Source organism: Trichomycterus rosablanca, chromosome 3, assembly GCF_030014385.1.
Source record: "Trichomycterus rosablanca isolate fTriRos1 chromosome 3, fTriRos1.hap1, whole genome shotgun sequence".
Lineage (NCBI taxonomy): Eukaryota > Metazoa > Chordata > Actinopteri > Siluriformes > Trichomycteridae > Trichomycterus > Trichomycterus rosablanca.
In genome coordinates this window covers 7,381,152-7,395,703 of record NC_085990.1, presented here as the reverse complement: position 1 = coordinate 7,395,703, position 14,552 = coordinate 7,381,152, and the positions used below count along the sequence as shown (strand labels likewise).

The 14,552-nt window shown below is 38.2% G+C and overlaps 1 protein-coding gene across 1 annotated transcript; it reads left to right on the top strand.

Moving 5' to 3' along the window:
- Positions 1-2,607: 2,607 nt before the first annotated feature.
- On the top strand, positions 2,608-10,421 carry upp1 (uridine phosphorylase 1). The gene is made up of 8 exons (XM_062991787.1): positions 2,608-2,670; positions 2,822-2,891; positions 6,153-6,264; positions 6,465-6,623; positions 6,779-6,893; positions 7,941-8,150; positions 8,328-8,474; positions 9,765-10,421. The coding sequence occupies exons 2-8, from the start codon at positions 2,845-2,847 to the stop codon at positions 9,911-9,913; spliced, it is 939 nt and encodes a 312-aa protein (XP_062847857.1). The 5' UTR covers positions 2,608-2,670; positions 2,822-2,844; the 3' UTR covers positions 9,914-10,421.
- The last annotated feature ends 4,131 nt before the right edge of the window (positions 10,422-14,552 follow it).

The following is a 14,552-nucleotide window of genomic DNA, read 5'->3' as shown; positions in this document are numbered from 1 at the left end:
ATTTGCTGCATCAGGGCCTGACTTGCCATAATGTTATCAAACCAAATTTTAAATACAAGCTGTCATCGTTAAGGGATACACATCAAAAGTGTATGGATGTCCTTTTTACAGATCAAATTCAGCTGTTTTCCAATACACCCATTGCAAACAGGTGTATAAAATTAATTGTATGCCTCCGACCTTGCTGAGAAAAAAACCTAGGTCCATAGACATGGTTTGATGGGTTTGGTGTGCTGGAATTACAGTGGACTGCACAAAGTGGAGAGGACTCTCATGCTAATGGTTTTAGAATGGGATGTCCAACAAACTAAGTCAGATGTTGGACTACTATGTAATATTTGATGATGTAACTAGTATAATGAACTGGTTATTTTATTTATTAGGATTTTAACGTCATGTTTTACACACCTTGGTTACATTAATGACAGAAACGGTAGTACTAGTTACACAAGATTCTTAAGTTTAATGACAAACACAGTCATGGACAATTTTATATCTCCAATTCACCTCATCTGCACGTCTTTGGACTGTGGGAGGAAACCGGAGCACCCGGAGGAAACCCACGCAGACACAGGGAGAACATGCAAACTTCACACAGAAAGGACCCGAACCACCCCACCTGGGGATCGAACCCAGGACCTTCTTGCTGTGAGGCGACAGTGCTACCCACCGAGACACCAAGACACCGTGCCACCCCACTGGTTATTTTAAATGATACTCTGGGTACTTTAACGTTAAGCGAGGATGACTTCTCTGTGATCTGAATATTACAATTACTATACCAATCCACCTTCCTTTAACAGTTCCAGAGCATTGTGTATGAAACAGTAATGGCAGGGTAATGTACAGGTATAACTAATGTAAAGCATTGTGTATGAAACAGTAATGGCAGGGTAATGTACAGGTATAACTGTAATGTAAAGCATTGTGTATGAAACAGTAATGGCAGGGTAATGTACAGGTATAACTGTAATGTAAAGCATTGTGTATGAAACAGTAATGGCAGGGTAATGTACAGGTATAACTGTAATGTAAAGCATTGTGTATGAAACAGTAATGGCAGGCTAATGTACAGGTATAACTGTAATGTAAAGCATTGTGTATGAAACAGTAATGGCAGGGTAATGTACAGGTATAACTGTAATGTAAAGCATTGTGTATGAAACAGTAATGGCAGGCTAATGTACAGGTATAACTGTAATGTAAAGCATTGTGTATGAAACAGTAATGGCAGGGTAATGTACAGGTATAACTGTAATGTAAAGCATTGTGTATGAAACAGTAATGGCAGGGTAATGCACAGGTATGACTGTAATGTAAAGCATTGTGTATGAAACAGTAATGGCAGGGTAATGTACAGGTATAACTGTAATGTAAAGCATTGTGTATGAAACAGTAATGGCAGGGTAATGTACAGGTATGACTGTAATGTAAAGCATTGTGTATGAAACAGTAATGGCAGGGTAATGTACAGGTATGACTGTAATGTAAAGCATTGTGTATGAAACAGTAATGGCAGGGTAATGTACAGGTATAACTAATGTAAAGCATTGTGTATGAAACAGTAATGGCAGGGTAATGTACAGGTATAACTAATGTAAAGCATTGTGTATGAAACAGTAATGGCAGGGTAATGTACAGGTATAACTAATGTAAAGCATTGTGTAAGAAACAGTAATGGCAGGGTAATGTACAGGTATAACTGTAATGTAAAGCATTGTGTATGAAACAGTAATGGCAGGGTAATGTACAGGTATAAATGTAATGTAAAGCATTGTGTATGAAACAGTAATGGCAGGGTAATGTACAGGTATGACTGTAATGTAAAGCATTGTGTATGAAACAGTAATGGCAGGGTAATGTACAGGTATCAATGTAATGTAAAGCATTGTGTATGAAACAGTAATGGCAGGGTAATGTACAGGTATCAATGTAATGTAAAGCATTGTGTATGAAACAGTAATGGCAGGGTAATGTACAGGTATAACTGTAATGTAAAGCATTGTGTATGAAACAGTAATGGCAGGGTAATGTACAGGTATCAATGTAATGTAAAGCATTGTGTATGAAACAGTAATGGCAGGGTAATGTACAGGTATAACTGTAATGTAAAGCATTGTGTATGAAACAGTAATGGCAGGGTAATGTACAGGTATAACTGTAATGTAAAGCATTGTGTATGAAACAGTAATGGCAGGGTAATGTACAGGTATAACTGTAATGTAAAGCATTGTGTATGAAACAGTAATGGCAGGGTAATGTACAGGTATAAATGTAATGTAAAGCATTGTGTATGAAACAGTAATGGCAGGGTAATGTACAGGTATAACTGTAATGTAAAGCATTGTGTATGAAACAGTAATGGCAGGGTAATGTACAGGTATAACTGTAATGTAAAGCTGACTAGATGCCGGTGTCACGTAGCCTCCCGGATATTCTGGGCTCGATTTAAAACCGCCCTTTGTTTACTATATTTGCGCACTAGATAGTGCATTAGAAAGCGGCGTGTACTTCCTCATGTAGTTCACTCTGTGCACTGTTTGGTATTGAGCCACAGCTTGTAAACGCTGTATCGGAAAAAGCGAACGAAAGTAAAATAACCTTCAGCAGAAAACACCAGAGAGCAACATCCCAGTCTGATAGAGGATCACTGCAGCCTGTCTAACTCAGGTAATCAGTTTAATATTCATCTCATATCCATTTCCTAATCTACCTGACGCTGTCATTCATTAGTAGAGAAAAGTAGAAGGTAGGAAGTGACTTGAGAAAGGTTATTTGATCTGTCTGTCATGTTTCAACACAACCAGTTCTTCTATTCCAGTGTGTTTAAAGAACAACCTGAAAATGTCACTGGGCTTTGGAGACGAGAAAAACGACCTAACTTGTGAAAGGTAAGCAACAGTATCAAGTGTACAGTAATTAGTACATTATTTATATAATCTAATACATAATATACATGATTATGTGTTTAACACTTCAGTTCAGATTCAGCTGATCCATCGGACATGTTCAGGATTTCTTCACCTGCACCTCCATCATGTCATGTTACTGATCATTAACATTGTTATTCATTTTATTCACACGAAACTGTTGATTTTTAGGTTATTTTTGTAGTTTTAAATGAATGTAGGATAGTGAGAAGGATATCACTGTAAATGCATTGATTTCCCTTTCCCCCCTGCGCACACACACACCCTCACACACACACTCACACACTGTGACTAAATTAAGGGTTAATATTCTATTTCAACAAATATTTAATATTGCTTGTTCTATTTCAATAAATATGTGTTTATTGCTCCTGCAATAAAATGAAATATTAAATTCTAATGTAAAACATTTTACTTTAAAGTAATTATTAGGGATGTAATGATACACTCTACCCACGATGCGATACCATTCATGATACTGGGTTCACGATACGATTTTCTTCCCGATTTTTTAAAACAAAATGAAATTGATGACAAATTATGACAAAGTTTTCTTTTATTATTTCTCTTTAAAAAATAAAATACTGTATTTGTACTTATCTTTTATTTATCTAAATAATGAATGCTCTTTTATTTCTGAGGTAGGTACAAACTATGCCAAATGTTTATTGTGTAAAAAAAACCAAATGAAATTTTAAAACAAATCCAACATGAATAGTACAAATAAATAAAGTATCCTCACATAAATAAATTTGGCTGGAAAATCCCCCTACTTGGCAACTTTGTGAAGTGCCGTCAACCAGGTGAGGTGAATAGCGCCAGTGCCCTCTGCTGTTTAAAGTAAATATTGATAACCGATTCGAATCGTGGCACATGTGCACCGATTTTTAACTGTCTTGTGGTGCATCGTTTCTGCTTTTTTATTTTCTGCTGATAATTAATGTTCTATTAGGACTGTAAATATTAGGCTGATTATTTATTTTATTAGACAGACAGAGAGAGAGAGAGAGAGAGATAGAGATAGAGATAGATAGATAGATAGATAGATAGATAGATAGATAGATAGATAGATAGATAGATAGATAGATAGATAGACTTTATTGTCATTGTAGTTATAATTAAACTTTGTTTGGTAGCTCTTCTGTGAGATCAGAAGCAATAATAAAATAAAAATATTTAAATATTTTAAAAAAAGTACAAAAGACATATTACTCGGTGCAGCACAAAATAAGCTAAAATTACAAGTATTATGAGTATTTACATGGTGAAACAATATGGATATATACACATGGTTAAATAGTGCAAACAGAACAGTGTAACCGGTATCTCATCACAGTAGAGACAGATAATAATAATAATAATTATAAATAGTAGTAAATAGTAAATATTTATGTGCAGGGGAGGGCAGGGTTTAAGACAGTTTGGTTTGCTAATTATAAGAATAAGAATGATTATTATAAGAAATTGTGGTTTATTTTGAGTAATTAATTGTCTTGTTGACATTAACACCCATTGTATATTGTATTAGGCCTATATTTAATCACTTTAACTGACTGCTTAACCTGGTCTGGAGCACAGTGGTTCTGACACCTCCCAGAAACACTGGGTGTAGGACAGAAAAAACATTTTCAGCATTTAGCGGACGCTTTTATCCAAAGCGACTTACACAATGATCTGAACACGATGAGCAATTGAGGGTTAAGGGCCTTGCCCAGGGACCCAACAGTGGCAACTTGGTGGTGACGGGGCTTGAACCGGCAATCTTCTGTTTACTAGTCCAGTACCTTAACCACTAAGCTATCACTGCTCACAGTGGTACTCCACGACATTCCACACTGTTCTATACTTTTCTATTCTATTCAAATGTATTATTATTATTATTATATTATATTATAATAATGATATAATAATGATATAATAACCCTTCACCCCACCGCAAGTTTTAGTGCTCACAAATCAAAACTTGGCAAACTATCTAAAAAAAAATCCACCCCTGCAAACAAGTTCTGCTTCTTTAGTTCACATCCCCTGCAGCCAAAATTAATATCTTATTATAAAACGGATAGTTCCGGTCCTAAAATCTGATTGGCTGAGCCGCGTTCGAAGCCGTTGTAAAATCCCCGATAAACGCACACCTATGACCACCTCACATCATTCCATATAAATACGCCACTGAATAGAAAAAATTAATGTTATTTTCGCCCTCATGTTGCCTAGCAACACTGTTAATCGAACTATTTTGCGTCGCGGAAGAATGCTTTATTGTAAGTTTATACACAATAAATACATTTATGAATTAAACATTGTTGTATTTATTATATTTTATGTTGACCGCCGTTTTATAAAAGCAATAAGCCACTCGAGACCGTGCGTTACTGTTATGATTTTAGCACGGGGAAAGAAGTTTTAGGCACTCCGCTTCGCGTCGTGCCAAAAACGTCATTCCCGTGCTAAAATCACAGTAATGCACGGCCTCTCGTGGCTTATTGCTTTATTTAGTAATTTCAAATATTTCCATTTTTAAATATAAAAGGTGTATATTTGACCTCTTTAGCGATATTTGTGAATTATATTAATAGTGCATTTTTTTACATAATAAAAAAATATAAATCATTCTTTTAAAAACTTAACGAAACAGGGAACATTTAATTCCTTTGTTGCACATGAAGGGTGGCACAGTGGGTAGCTCTCACATCAAGAAGGACCTGTGTTTGCATCCCCCTTCCAATTTATTTAATCAATTTTTTTTGTTTTGCTCCTCCAGGTCTCCACCATTATGTGGTAGGGCAGTGGTAGCTAAGCGGTTAAGGAACAGAGCTGGTAATCTGTAAGTTGCTGGTTTAAGCCCCATGTCTGCCAGGTTGCCACTGTTGGGCCCTTGAGCAAGGCCCTTAACCCTTAATTGCTTGCAGTGTATAAGGTCACAGCTGTAAGTCGCTTTGGATAAAAAGCATATGCTAAATGCCAATAATGTAAATGTAAAATATAAATGGTGGCTTGATTATTCATATAGGCTTTAGAACATTCTAGTTTCTAAAATACTTTTACGAAAGTTTGGTGCATGTTAAAGATCTACCCACAGATTTTCACTGTTGTTGGGGGACTGTGAGGGTCGTTCCAAATGATTTTGCATATGTTAAAGTATTTATGGTAGACTTTGGGTTATGTTTTGGATCATTTTCCTATTTTAGAGGTCTGTCTTAATAATGTATTTGTTTGTAGGTCTGTATGTGTTAAAAATCCTCATTTGGATTCTATGAAGGAGGACATTCTGTACCATCTCAACCTGGGAACAGCCACTGATGATATACCAGCCAAGTTTGGAGATGTGAAAGTAAGTTTATGAATAATAAGTCTGCATTTCTTTGTAACATATTGCTTCACTGTATAGTCAACAGTGTGGCCAGTATATACGCCGCCCCCTCTTTCCCTTAAAGTCTTTCATTTGTGCTTTTCTTTTTTTCAGCTCTAGGAATAAACTGTGTTGACCTTGAACTTTGCATTACAACTAAACTGCACTTCCTTTTCTCATAGTTTGTGTGTGTTGGCGGTAGTCCATGGAGGATGAAGGCGTTTATTGAGTATATTGCCAAGGAACTAGGCCTAGCAGATTCCAGTGAAGCGTACCCAAACCTCTGCGAGGGCACAGACCGCTATGCCATGTACAAAATAGGACCTGTTCTGTCCATTAGTGTAAGTCATCTCCACCCCATAACAGTGACTTCTACCAAGTTCTGATGCTTTAACAGATTCATATTGATTGTATTTTTGGTTAATCTGTGGATGAGAGTATTATTAATGCCAAAGCTGTTCTGCCTTGTAGAGATTAACATGTCTCTGTGTTTTAGCATGGCATGGGCATTCCTTCAATCTCTATAATGTTACATGAGCTCATCAAACTGCTCTACCATGCACGTTGCACTGACGTCACAGTAATTCGCATCGGGACCTCGGGTGGAATAGGTACACGTTTACAACTTAACATACAACTTAACAAAAGAAGTAACAAACACTGCAGATTTTCTCTCCGTGTTTTGTCCAAGAGTGTATTAAAGATACCAATGTGCTACTGTTTTTTTAATTATTGTTCTATTATTTTTACAAAGAAATTGTTAAAAAGCCTCGCTGACTGAGTAAAAGTAAGACATTTCACATACACCCAACAAGCACTTTATTAGGTACACCTATCTGGTACGTACATACATTAATTATATTACAAGCTTCACCTAGCAATACAGTTACTAACTGTAGCCCATCTGCCACATTTATCATTCAAATAAATGATAAATTTGATTGACCAGATGATTTTTTTTATGGTGGAACATTATCGGCGCTGCAGTAATACTAACAAAGCAATCATATGGTAGTGTGTGTTGTTCTGGTATGAGTGAATCAGGTGCTTTTTCAGCAAGGAGTGATTTTAAAATACTGTTTAAACGTACCGGCCTCTTTATTAGGAACACGTGCCCTATTAGAACTTGTTGTATGTGTACAAAGACTTTCTGCAGGCTTTATATTTTGGGTAGAGCTTTACTCTCCTCTCAGTGTTGATGTTGGGGTGTTTAAAAATCCCAGCAACACTGCTACACCTGAATATACTCATACCAGTACAACACACTCTACCATGTTATTACCATTTATTGTCATTGCAGTCCTGAGAACACTCCACCATTCAAATAACATCTGGTCAGTGGGGGTCCTATGGGGTCTCTTTTGATTGATCAAGGGGGTAAAGGGTAGTGACAAAGAGGACAGTGCAACAGATGTGCTATACAGGCATTAATATAATACTCCCAAAGTTCACATGTAGCTTTTAAAGCAATCACTGAATAGATGTACATTAGGTACATCAGATAGGTGTACCTAATAAAGTGCTCTGTAAGTATATATTGTGTAGAGCTAAAATATTTGACTAATATTTATTTAAAAAAAATTATATTAGTATTATACTTAGCAAAAGTTTGTAATGCCTGAAAGCAATAAGATATTAATCTGGCTCTGTTTTCTCAGGTCTGCAGCCAGGCACAGTGGTGGTCACCAAACAGTCGGTGGACGCCATGTTTCTGCCCCGCTTAGAGCAGATCATCCTAGGGAGGTCAGTGGTGAGGAGCACAGAGCTGGATGGTGAGCTAGCAGAGGAGCTCCTACAGTGCAGTAAGGAGCTCGGAGAGTTCGAGACGGTTATTGGTAACACCATGTGCACTCTGGACTTCTATGAAGGTATTATTCTCTTTTTATATCTTTCACATCTTTTAGTTTTCATGCAGTTAACCAAAAGGTATTTATTAAACATTTCACAGATTTGAAGAACACGTTCTTTACAGTGATTATGTGTAAATTGAACATGGCTGTTTGATGTGGTAACATAGCTTCACTGTGTTGATGGTGTCGGTGCAGGTCAGGCACGTCTGGACGGTGCATTCTGTTCGTACACAGAAGAGGAGAAACAGAACTACCTGGCTGAGGCGTACGCAGCAGGAGTCCGCAACATTGAGATGGAGTCTTCTGTTTTTGCTGCCATGTGCACACTCAGTAATCTTAGAGGTGGGAATTAATTAAATGTTAGAAAAAGTAAGAAATAATTGTTGATGTTGTGTAAGGTTAATTATGTCTTTACATTATAATTTTGCTATAAGTAAGCAAAGAAAGCAATGAACGATTAATAAACCAATGTATTGTCATTATAATAAAGATTAAGAGCAAGCATTTAACCAATTTGTGATGGGGCAGGTCAGGCCTCACTACTGAAGTGCAGCCCTGCACCTAAAAGAATTGAAAATGAACCCAAATGCAAGAAGCTTAAACAGGGTACAACAATACTGTTGCTAAAAAAAAAAACACTAGAAATGACAATTAAGAATTAAATGAGGCAGTGAACTATTCTAAGCAGTGCAGTGACACTAACATGAAATCATATAATGAAATGCCAGTGTGTGCTGTTCTGGTATGCGTGTAGCAGGTGCAGCAGTGTTGTGTGGATTTTATAAAAAAAACAAAAACATTTCTTTATGCATTTTCTCCCCTTTTTCTCCCTTTTTAGTGCGTCCAATTGCCCCATTGCATTACGCCTCCTCTCCACCAATGCCAATCCCCGCTTTGATTGAGGAGAAAGAAGCTAACCCACGGCCCCTCTGACACGTGGGCAGCATGCCGTATGTAGCTGCGTGTACGGAGGGACACACCCTAAGAGCACTCTTTTCTCATCTCTGTGTAGGCACCATCAATCAGCCAGCAGAGGTTGAAATTGCACCAGTCTTGAGAGAGAGACCCCATCCGGCTTAGTCCCGCCCATATGAACAACAGGCCAATCGTTGTTCATGTGGCCGCTCAGCCGGCAAGGCAGAGCTGAGATTCGATACGATGTATTCGAGATCCCAGCTCTGGTTCCAGCGTGTGTTTTTACTGCTGCGCCACCTGAGCGGCATGTTGTGTGGATTTTTAACCACCTTAAAACAGGGAGGAGAATGTGAAGCCAACAGCTTCCTGTGATCAGAAAGTGTTCACTAATAAAACATATACACATACAATAAAAGCTAACAGGGTGTGTGTTCCTAATAAAGAGGTCATTGGATTTTAACAGTATTTTATTCTGATATACCCTCAACACTCAACATTATTTGGTCAGTGTGGGTCCTATGGGGGTGACAAAGTGAGCAACAAGTAGGCTACAGTCACTAATTGTTTAGCCACCAAATGTATCTGCATGGTAGCCGTAGCTTATAAAATAATTAATGAATATTCTGATGAAACTAATGGTAGCATAAGTCATTCTCAAATGACTGAAATGCATCTAAAGCTGTTATATTAAAGTTCATTTCTGCTTATGTTTCACAGCGGCTGTGGTGTGCGTGACATTGCTGGACCGGCAGAAAGGAGATCAGCTAACCAGCTCTCATGATGTTCTGCACAATTACCAACAACAGCCTCAGATCCTGGTTGGCCATTACATCAAAAAGAGGCTCAGTGCTGTGAAGAAAAGTTAGCTTCCACAGTCAATGCGTGTTATTTACACACTTAAGTCTTTATTTTTTACCTGATTTATTATAAATATTACTGTTAACCTCTGCTAACCACTACAGCACTACACATGCTAGCACGTAAATACACCGATGAGGCATAACATTATGACCACCTTCCTAATATTGTGTTGGCCCCTCTTTTGCTGCCAAAACAGCCCTGACCCGTCGAGGCTTTGACTTCACTAGACCCCTGAAGGTGTGCTGTGGAAAAAACGAGGAAATGTTCACTTGCTGCCTAATATATCCCACCCACTAACAGGTGCCGTTATTAAGAGATAATCAGTGTTATTCACTTCACCTGTCAGTGGTCATAATGTTATGCCTAGTCAGTGTTTGTTACAATTTTTAAGACACATTTTTTAGCTTTTCACTTATTTATACAGTAAAATATGATACAGCAATAAAGTATAACAAAAATGTATTGTGTAAGAAAGCAAGCCAGCAGAAGTTTTATTAAAAATTTTTACTTTAATTACCAGTGTCTGTGCATTCATATTCAGTAGTATAGTATGGAAATATTCATTTATTTGCCAGGTTCATCCTAAACCATGACAACACTGATTATATGTAGTACCGAATCGCTTCTTTTTTCCTGCTCAAGGCAGATTCACACATCGATCAGTATTGCATACAGAATCATGCACTGCTCTCCATTATTCCCTGTCTCTGTACATGCATCATCAACCAACAGCAGAGGCCACAACTGCAGCAGAAATGGGAAATCCTATTGGCCATCCCACCCTCCAATCATGACTGTGTAAGCGCACGGCCGGCTGATAGCCGTGGATGTGTGGCTGTGGATTGGTTACTCTTTGTTATCCTGTGGTGTGAGTGAAAAAATGAGTGCAATGCCCTGTGGTAGGCTGGTATCCTGTTCACAATGTGTTTCCTTTTTCCATCCAGTGTTTTCGGTGGTTTCTAACCCACCCTAACCAAGTCATTTCTGTCTTGGTCATTTTTGCAGTTTTATTTCCATCTGCTTTTTTTAAGTGCGTCCAATTTGTACCCAATTGCGTTATGTTTCCTCTCTACTGGAGCCGACTCCCCGCCCCAGTGGAGGAGAGCGAGACTGCCTCACGTCCCCTCCGACATGTGCGCAGTAATCGCACATCTTTTCGCCCGCATGAGACGAGTTCACATGCCCATCAGCTCTGTGCATGGAGAGCCACACCCCAAGCAGCATTATTCCTCAACTCTTGTGCAGACACCATCAACCAGCCAGCAGAGGTCCTAGCTCACTCAGGTATGAGGAGACCCCTATCCGGCTTGTCCTACCATATGAACAACAGCCAATCGTTGTTCATGCAGCCACCCAGCCCAGCCAGATGGCAGAGCTGAGATTTGATACGATGTATTTGAAATCCAAGCTCTGGTGTGCTACCGTGTCTTACCGCTGCGCCATCTTAGTATTAAATTAAAGTGTCAATTTCTATGACTGCTGCTGTTGGAAACAAGAAGTAGTCCCTTTCAAAAACAGAAAAAGATTAACTGTTAATGCACGTCTAAACACTGTTTTAAAATTTGAATTGAAAAATCTAACACACATAAACATGTACCTGTTATTGTTTCCACATGATTATGCATAAGTCTGGAAGTTAGTCAACCTTAATGTTCATTTTATTAGTGAAAATAAGTTAACACATCCACAGGGAACAATTCTTTGCAATTTGTACACACAGTTTGACATTACCTATAGTCAATCATCATCAAGTCAATAAGTAATATTAGTATATATTGCTTAATAACATCCTTACATGAGAAAGCACACAAAAAACTTTCATGTCCAGGATATCTTCCTGTCTTGCACCTAGTTACTCTCTGTGTAAAGTTTAACATGTTCTCCATGTGCCCAGTTGCATTTCCTTAAAGACAATAATGTATTTAATTATCTAAATGCATAACAGTAAGTAAACCTACTGCTCTGACTTTCCATCTATTGTGTGTTTGTGTCTCGTGCCCAGTGTTCCCATGGTAGACTTAAAATCCACTGAAACACTGCTGGCTAAAGTGGTTCTAAAAATGAATGAATAACCGAGATGAACTGTGTGTGGTGACACGCTTATTAAAATATTCAAACCATGTACTTGGCATGCTGTAGGGCTCACTCAGGTCCTTTAAAATGGCCTCACACTTACTGACCATTATGCAAATCGATCCTCTGACAATCACTTACCCAAGATGGCTGTCCATGCCGTTATTGATCCACCGCTCAGGTCATTGCGTTCATCGGCTATCTCTCTTAATAAACATGTCTAAATTTATACGAACGAGTAAAAGATGGCAAAAGACATTTTTATTCACTCATGGCTCATGCTGGACATTTCATTTTGAAACCATGTCCATTATGGAGTTGGCACCTTTTTCAGATATTGCAGCTTCCATGTCACAAATCCAGCCTCTCTGTGCTCCATGTGTTATGTGTATGTGCCACGCCTCCTGTCTCCGGGAGCACATACATAACCATTACACATACATAACTTATTATTATTGAGATGATTTAACACACTGAACACTTTGGCCTGGACGGAGCATGCTTCAGATTCATCATCCACAAACAGCAGCAGGTGAAGATTACTAGCTACCTTATGGATGAATTGTTGAACCATGGGTTATTGCACTTTCTTGAATTTGGAACATCAGCCCTGACTATTTTGTGTTGCATTACCATTTCAGTGTAGTTAAATTTCCTACTTTAATCTGATTAAGATTTCCTGAGGGAAGTGCATCACACCCTTACATATTCACTTCCTGTACATCCTGTGCAGCCTGCAATGGACTGAAAGTGGAAGAAAGTGCAATAACCCATGGTTCAACAATTCACATTACACACTAACTTACCCTCCCAGTCATGTTTTTGGGATATGAGAGAAAAACCAAAATGGCATTGATTCTATATAATATTGATTAATTTTAAAAGTCTGAGTTTGAGCAGGCACCAAAACTGATCCTGTGCTGATGTCCTTTAAATAACTGAGCTGACAGACTGCAAGCAATACATGCAAAAGACCAAAAATATGATAGTTACAGGATTTAAGACTGTGTGCTGTGTTTTGCAGTTGGTCTGTCCAACATCAGTCCAAATCTTCAAATCAATCGATAAACTCCATCAAAATCCTCACCTTTACTCACATTCCTTTTTTAAAAATTAAAAAAAATTCTAATTCTAAGATTTTCCATCACATCATTACAGTGAAAATAATCAATTTATTCAATTAACATTTAACAATTACAAGTTAATTAGTAAAAAACATGGTTTGAAAAGTATTCAGCCCCTTAAACTAACCATTATAAACCTGACATCCCACCTGACATCAGCTGTTGTAGTTTTGATTACTTGAGAGTAAAACTGGCTGTTCCATGATGATTTCACTACTAGTGGTACATCGTCATACACAAAATTCCCCATAGTTGCTTTTGAAAGGGCTGCAGATTAACGTTGTGGAAAATCATAAATTAGGAGACAGATACAAAAAGTGTTAAGAGGCTTTACACTGATCAGCCACAACAATAAAACAACTGACAGGTGAAGTGAATAACATTAATTATCTCACACCCTGTCAAAGGGTGGGCAGGTCTTGAAGTTGAGGTGTTGGAAGCAGTAAAAATGGGCAAGTGTGAGGATCTGAGCAACTATGACAAATGCCAGCTTGCACTGGCAGCTGCATCAGAGCATTTTCAAAACAATGAGTGTTCCCAAAAGCATGTGGTTAGTACATACCAAAAGTGCTCCAAGCAAGGACAACCAGTGAACCGGCAACTGAGTCATGAGTATCCAAGGCTCATCTATGCTCATGGCAAGTAAAGTCTAGCCCCACTGGACCAATCCTACAGAAGAACTACTGTAACACAAAATGCTGAAAAGGTTCATCCTGCCTATGATTGAAAGCTGTCAGAACATACAGCACACCCACGGTTTACACATATAATATATAAACTCAGCAAAAACTATACTTACTTTCACTAATCTGGAATACAGGACAGGTACATACAACATGGCATTTGCAACATGCAGCATTTTTTCAAACAGGTGTAGATGGCCAATCTCAAACTACATATCTGCAATTGATGACATTCAGCCAGGGTATTCAACGCAGGGTAGCCATAATTAATCTTAATAAGAGCCAACCAAAATAAAGCAATTGTTTGGGACCAAGCACAGAATTCGAATGGATTATAATGTCTACATACACACAGCTAAAATAATTCAGGACTGGCTTGATAAACAACCATTGTGATTTCTATTTAAGCATTTGTAGCATAGGGCAGTTGTAGCCTAGCGGTTAAGGCGCTTGACTAGTAATCCAAAGGTCACCGGTTAAAGTCCTTCCATTGCCAGGTTGCTGCTGTTGGGCCCTTCAGCAAGGTCCTTAACCCTAGATTGCTCAGACTGTATACTGTCACAGTACTGTAAGTCGCTTTGGATAAAAGCGTCTGTTGAATGCCGAAAATGTAAATGTAAAATGTAAATTTATGGGAGCAACTGTGGTGCAGACCGTAAAGTAGATCTCCACATTCTTATATCTTCAAACTACTATAATAATTCCTTCTTAAAGAATGTTCCATCCCATCACAAACCATTCAAGACATTCATGACAGTACTCTG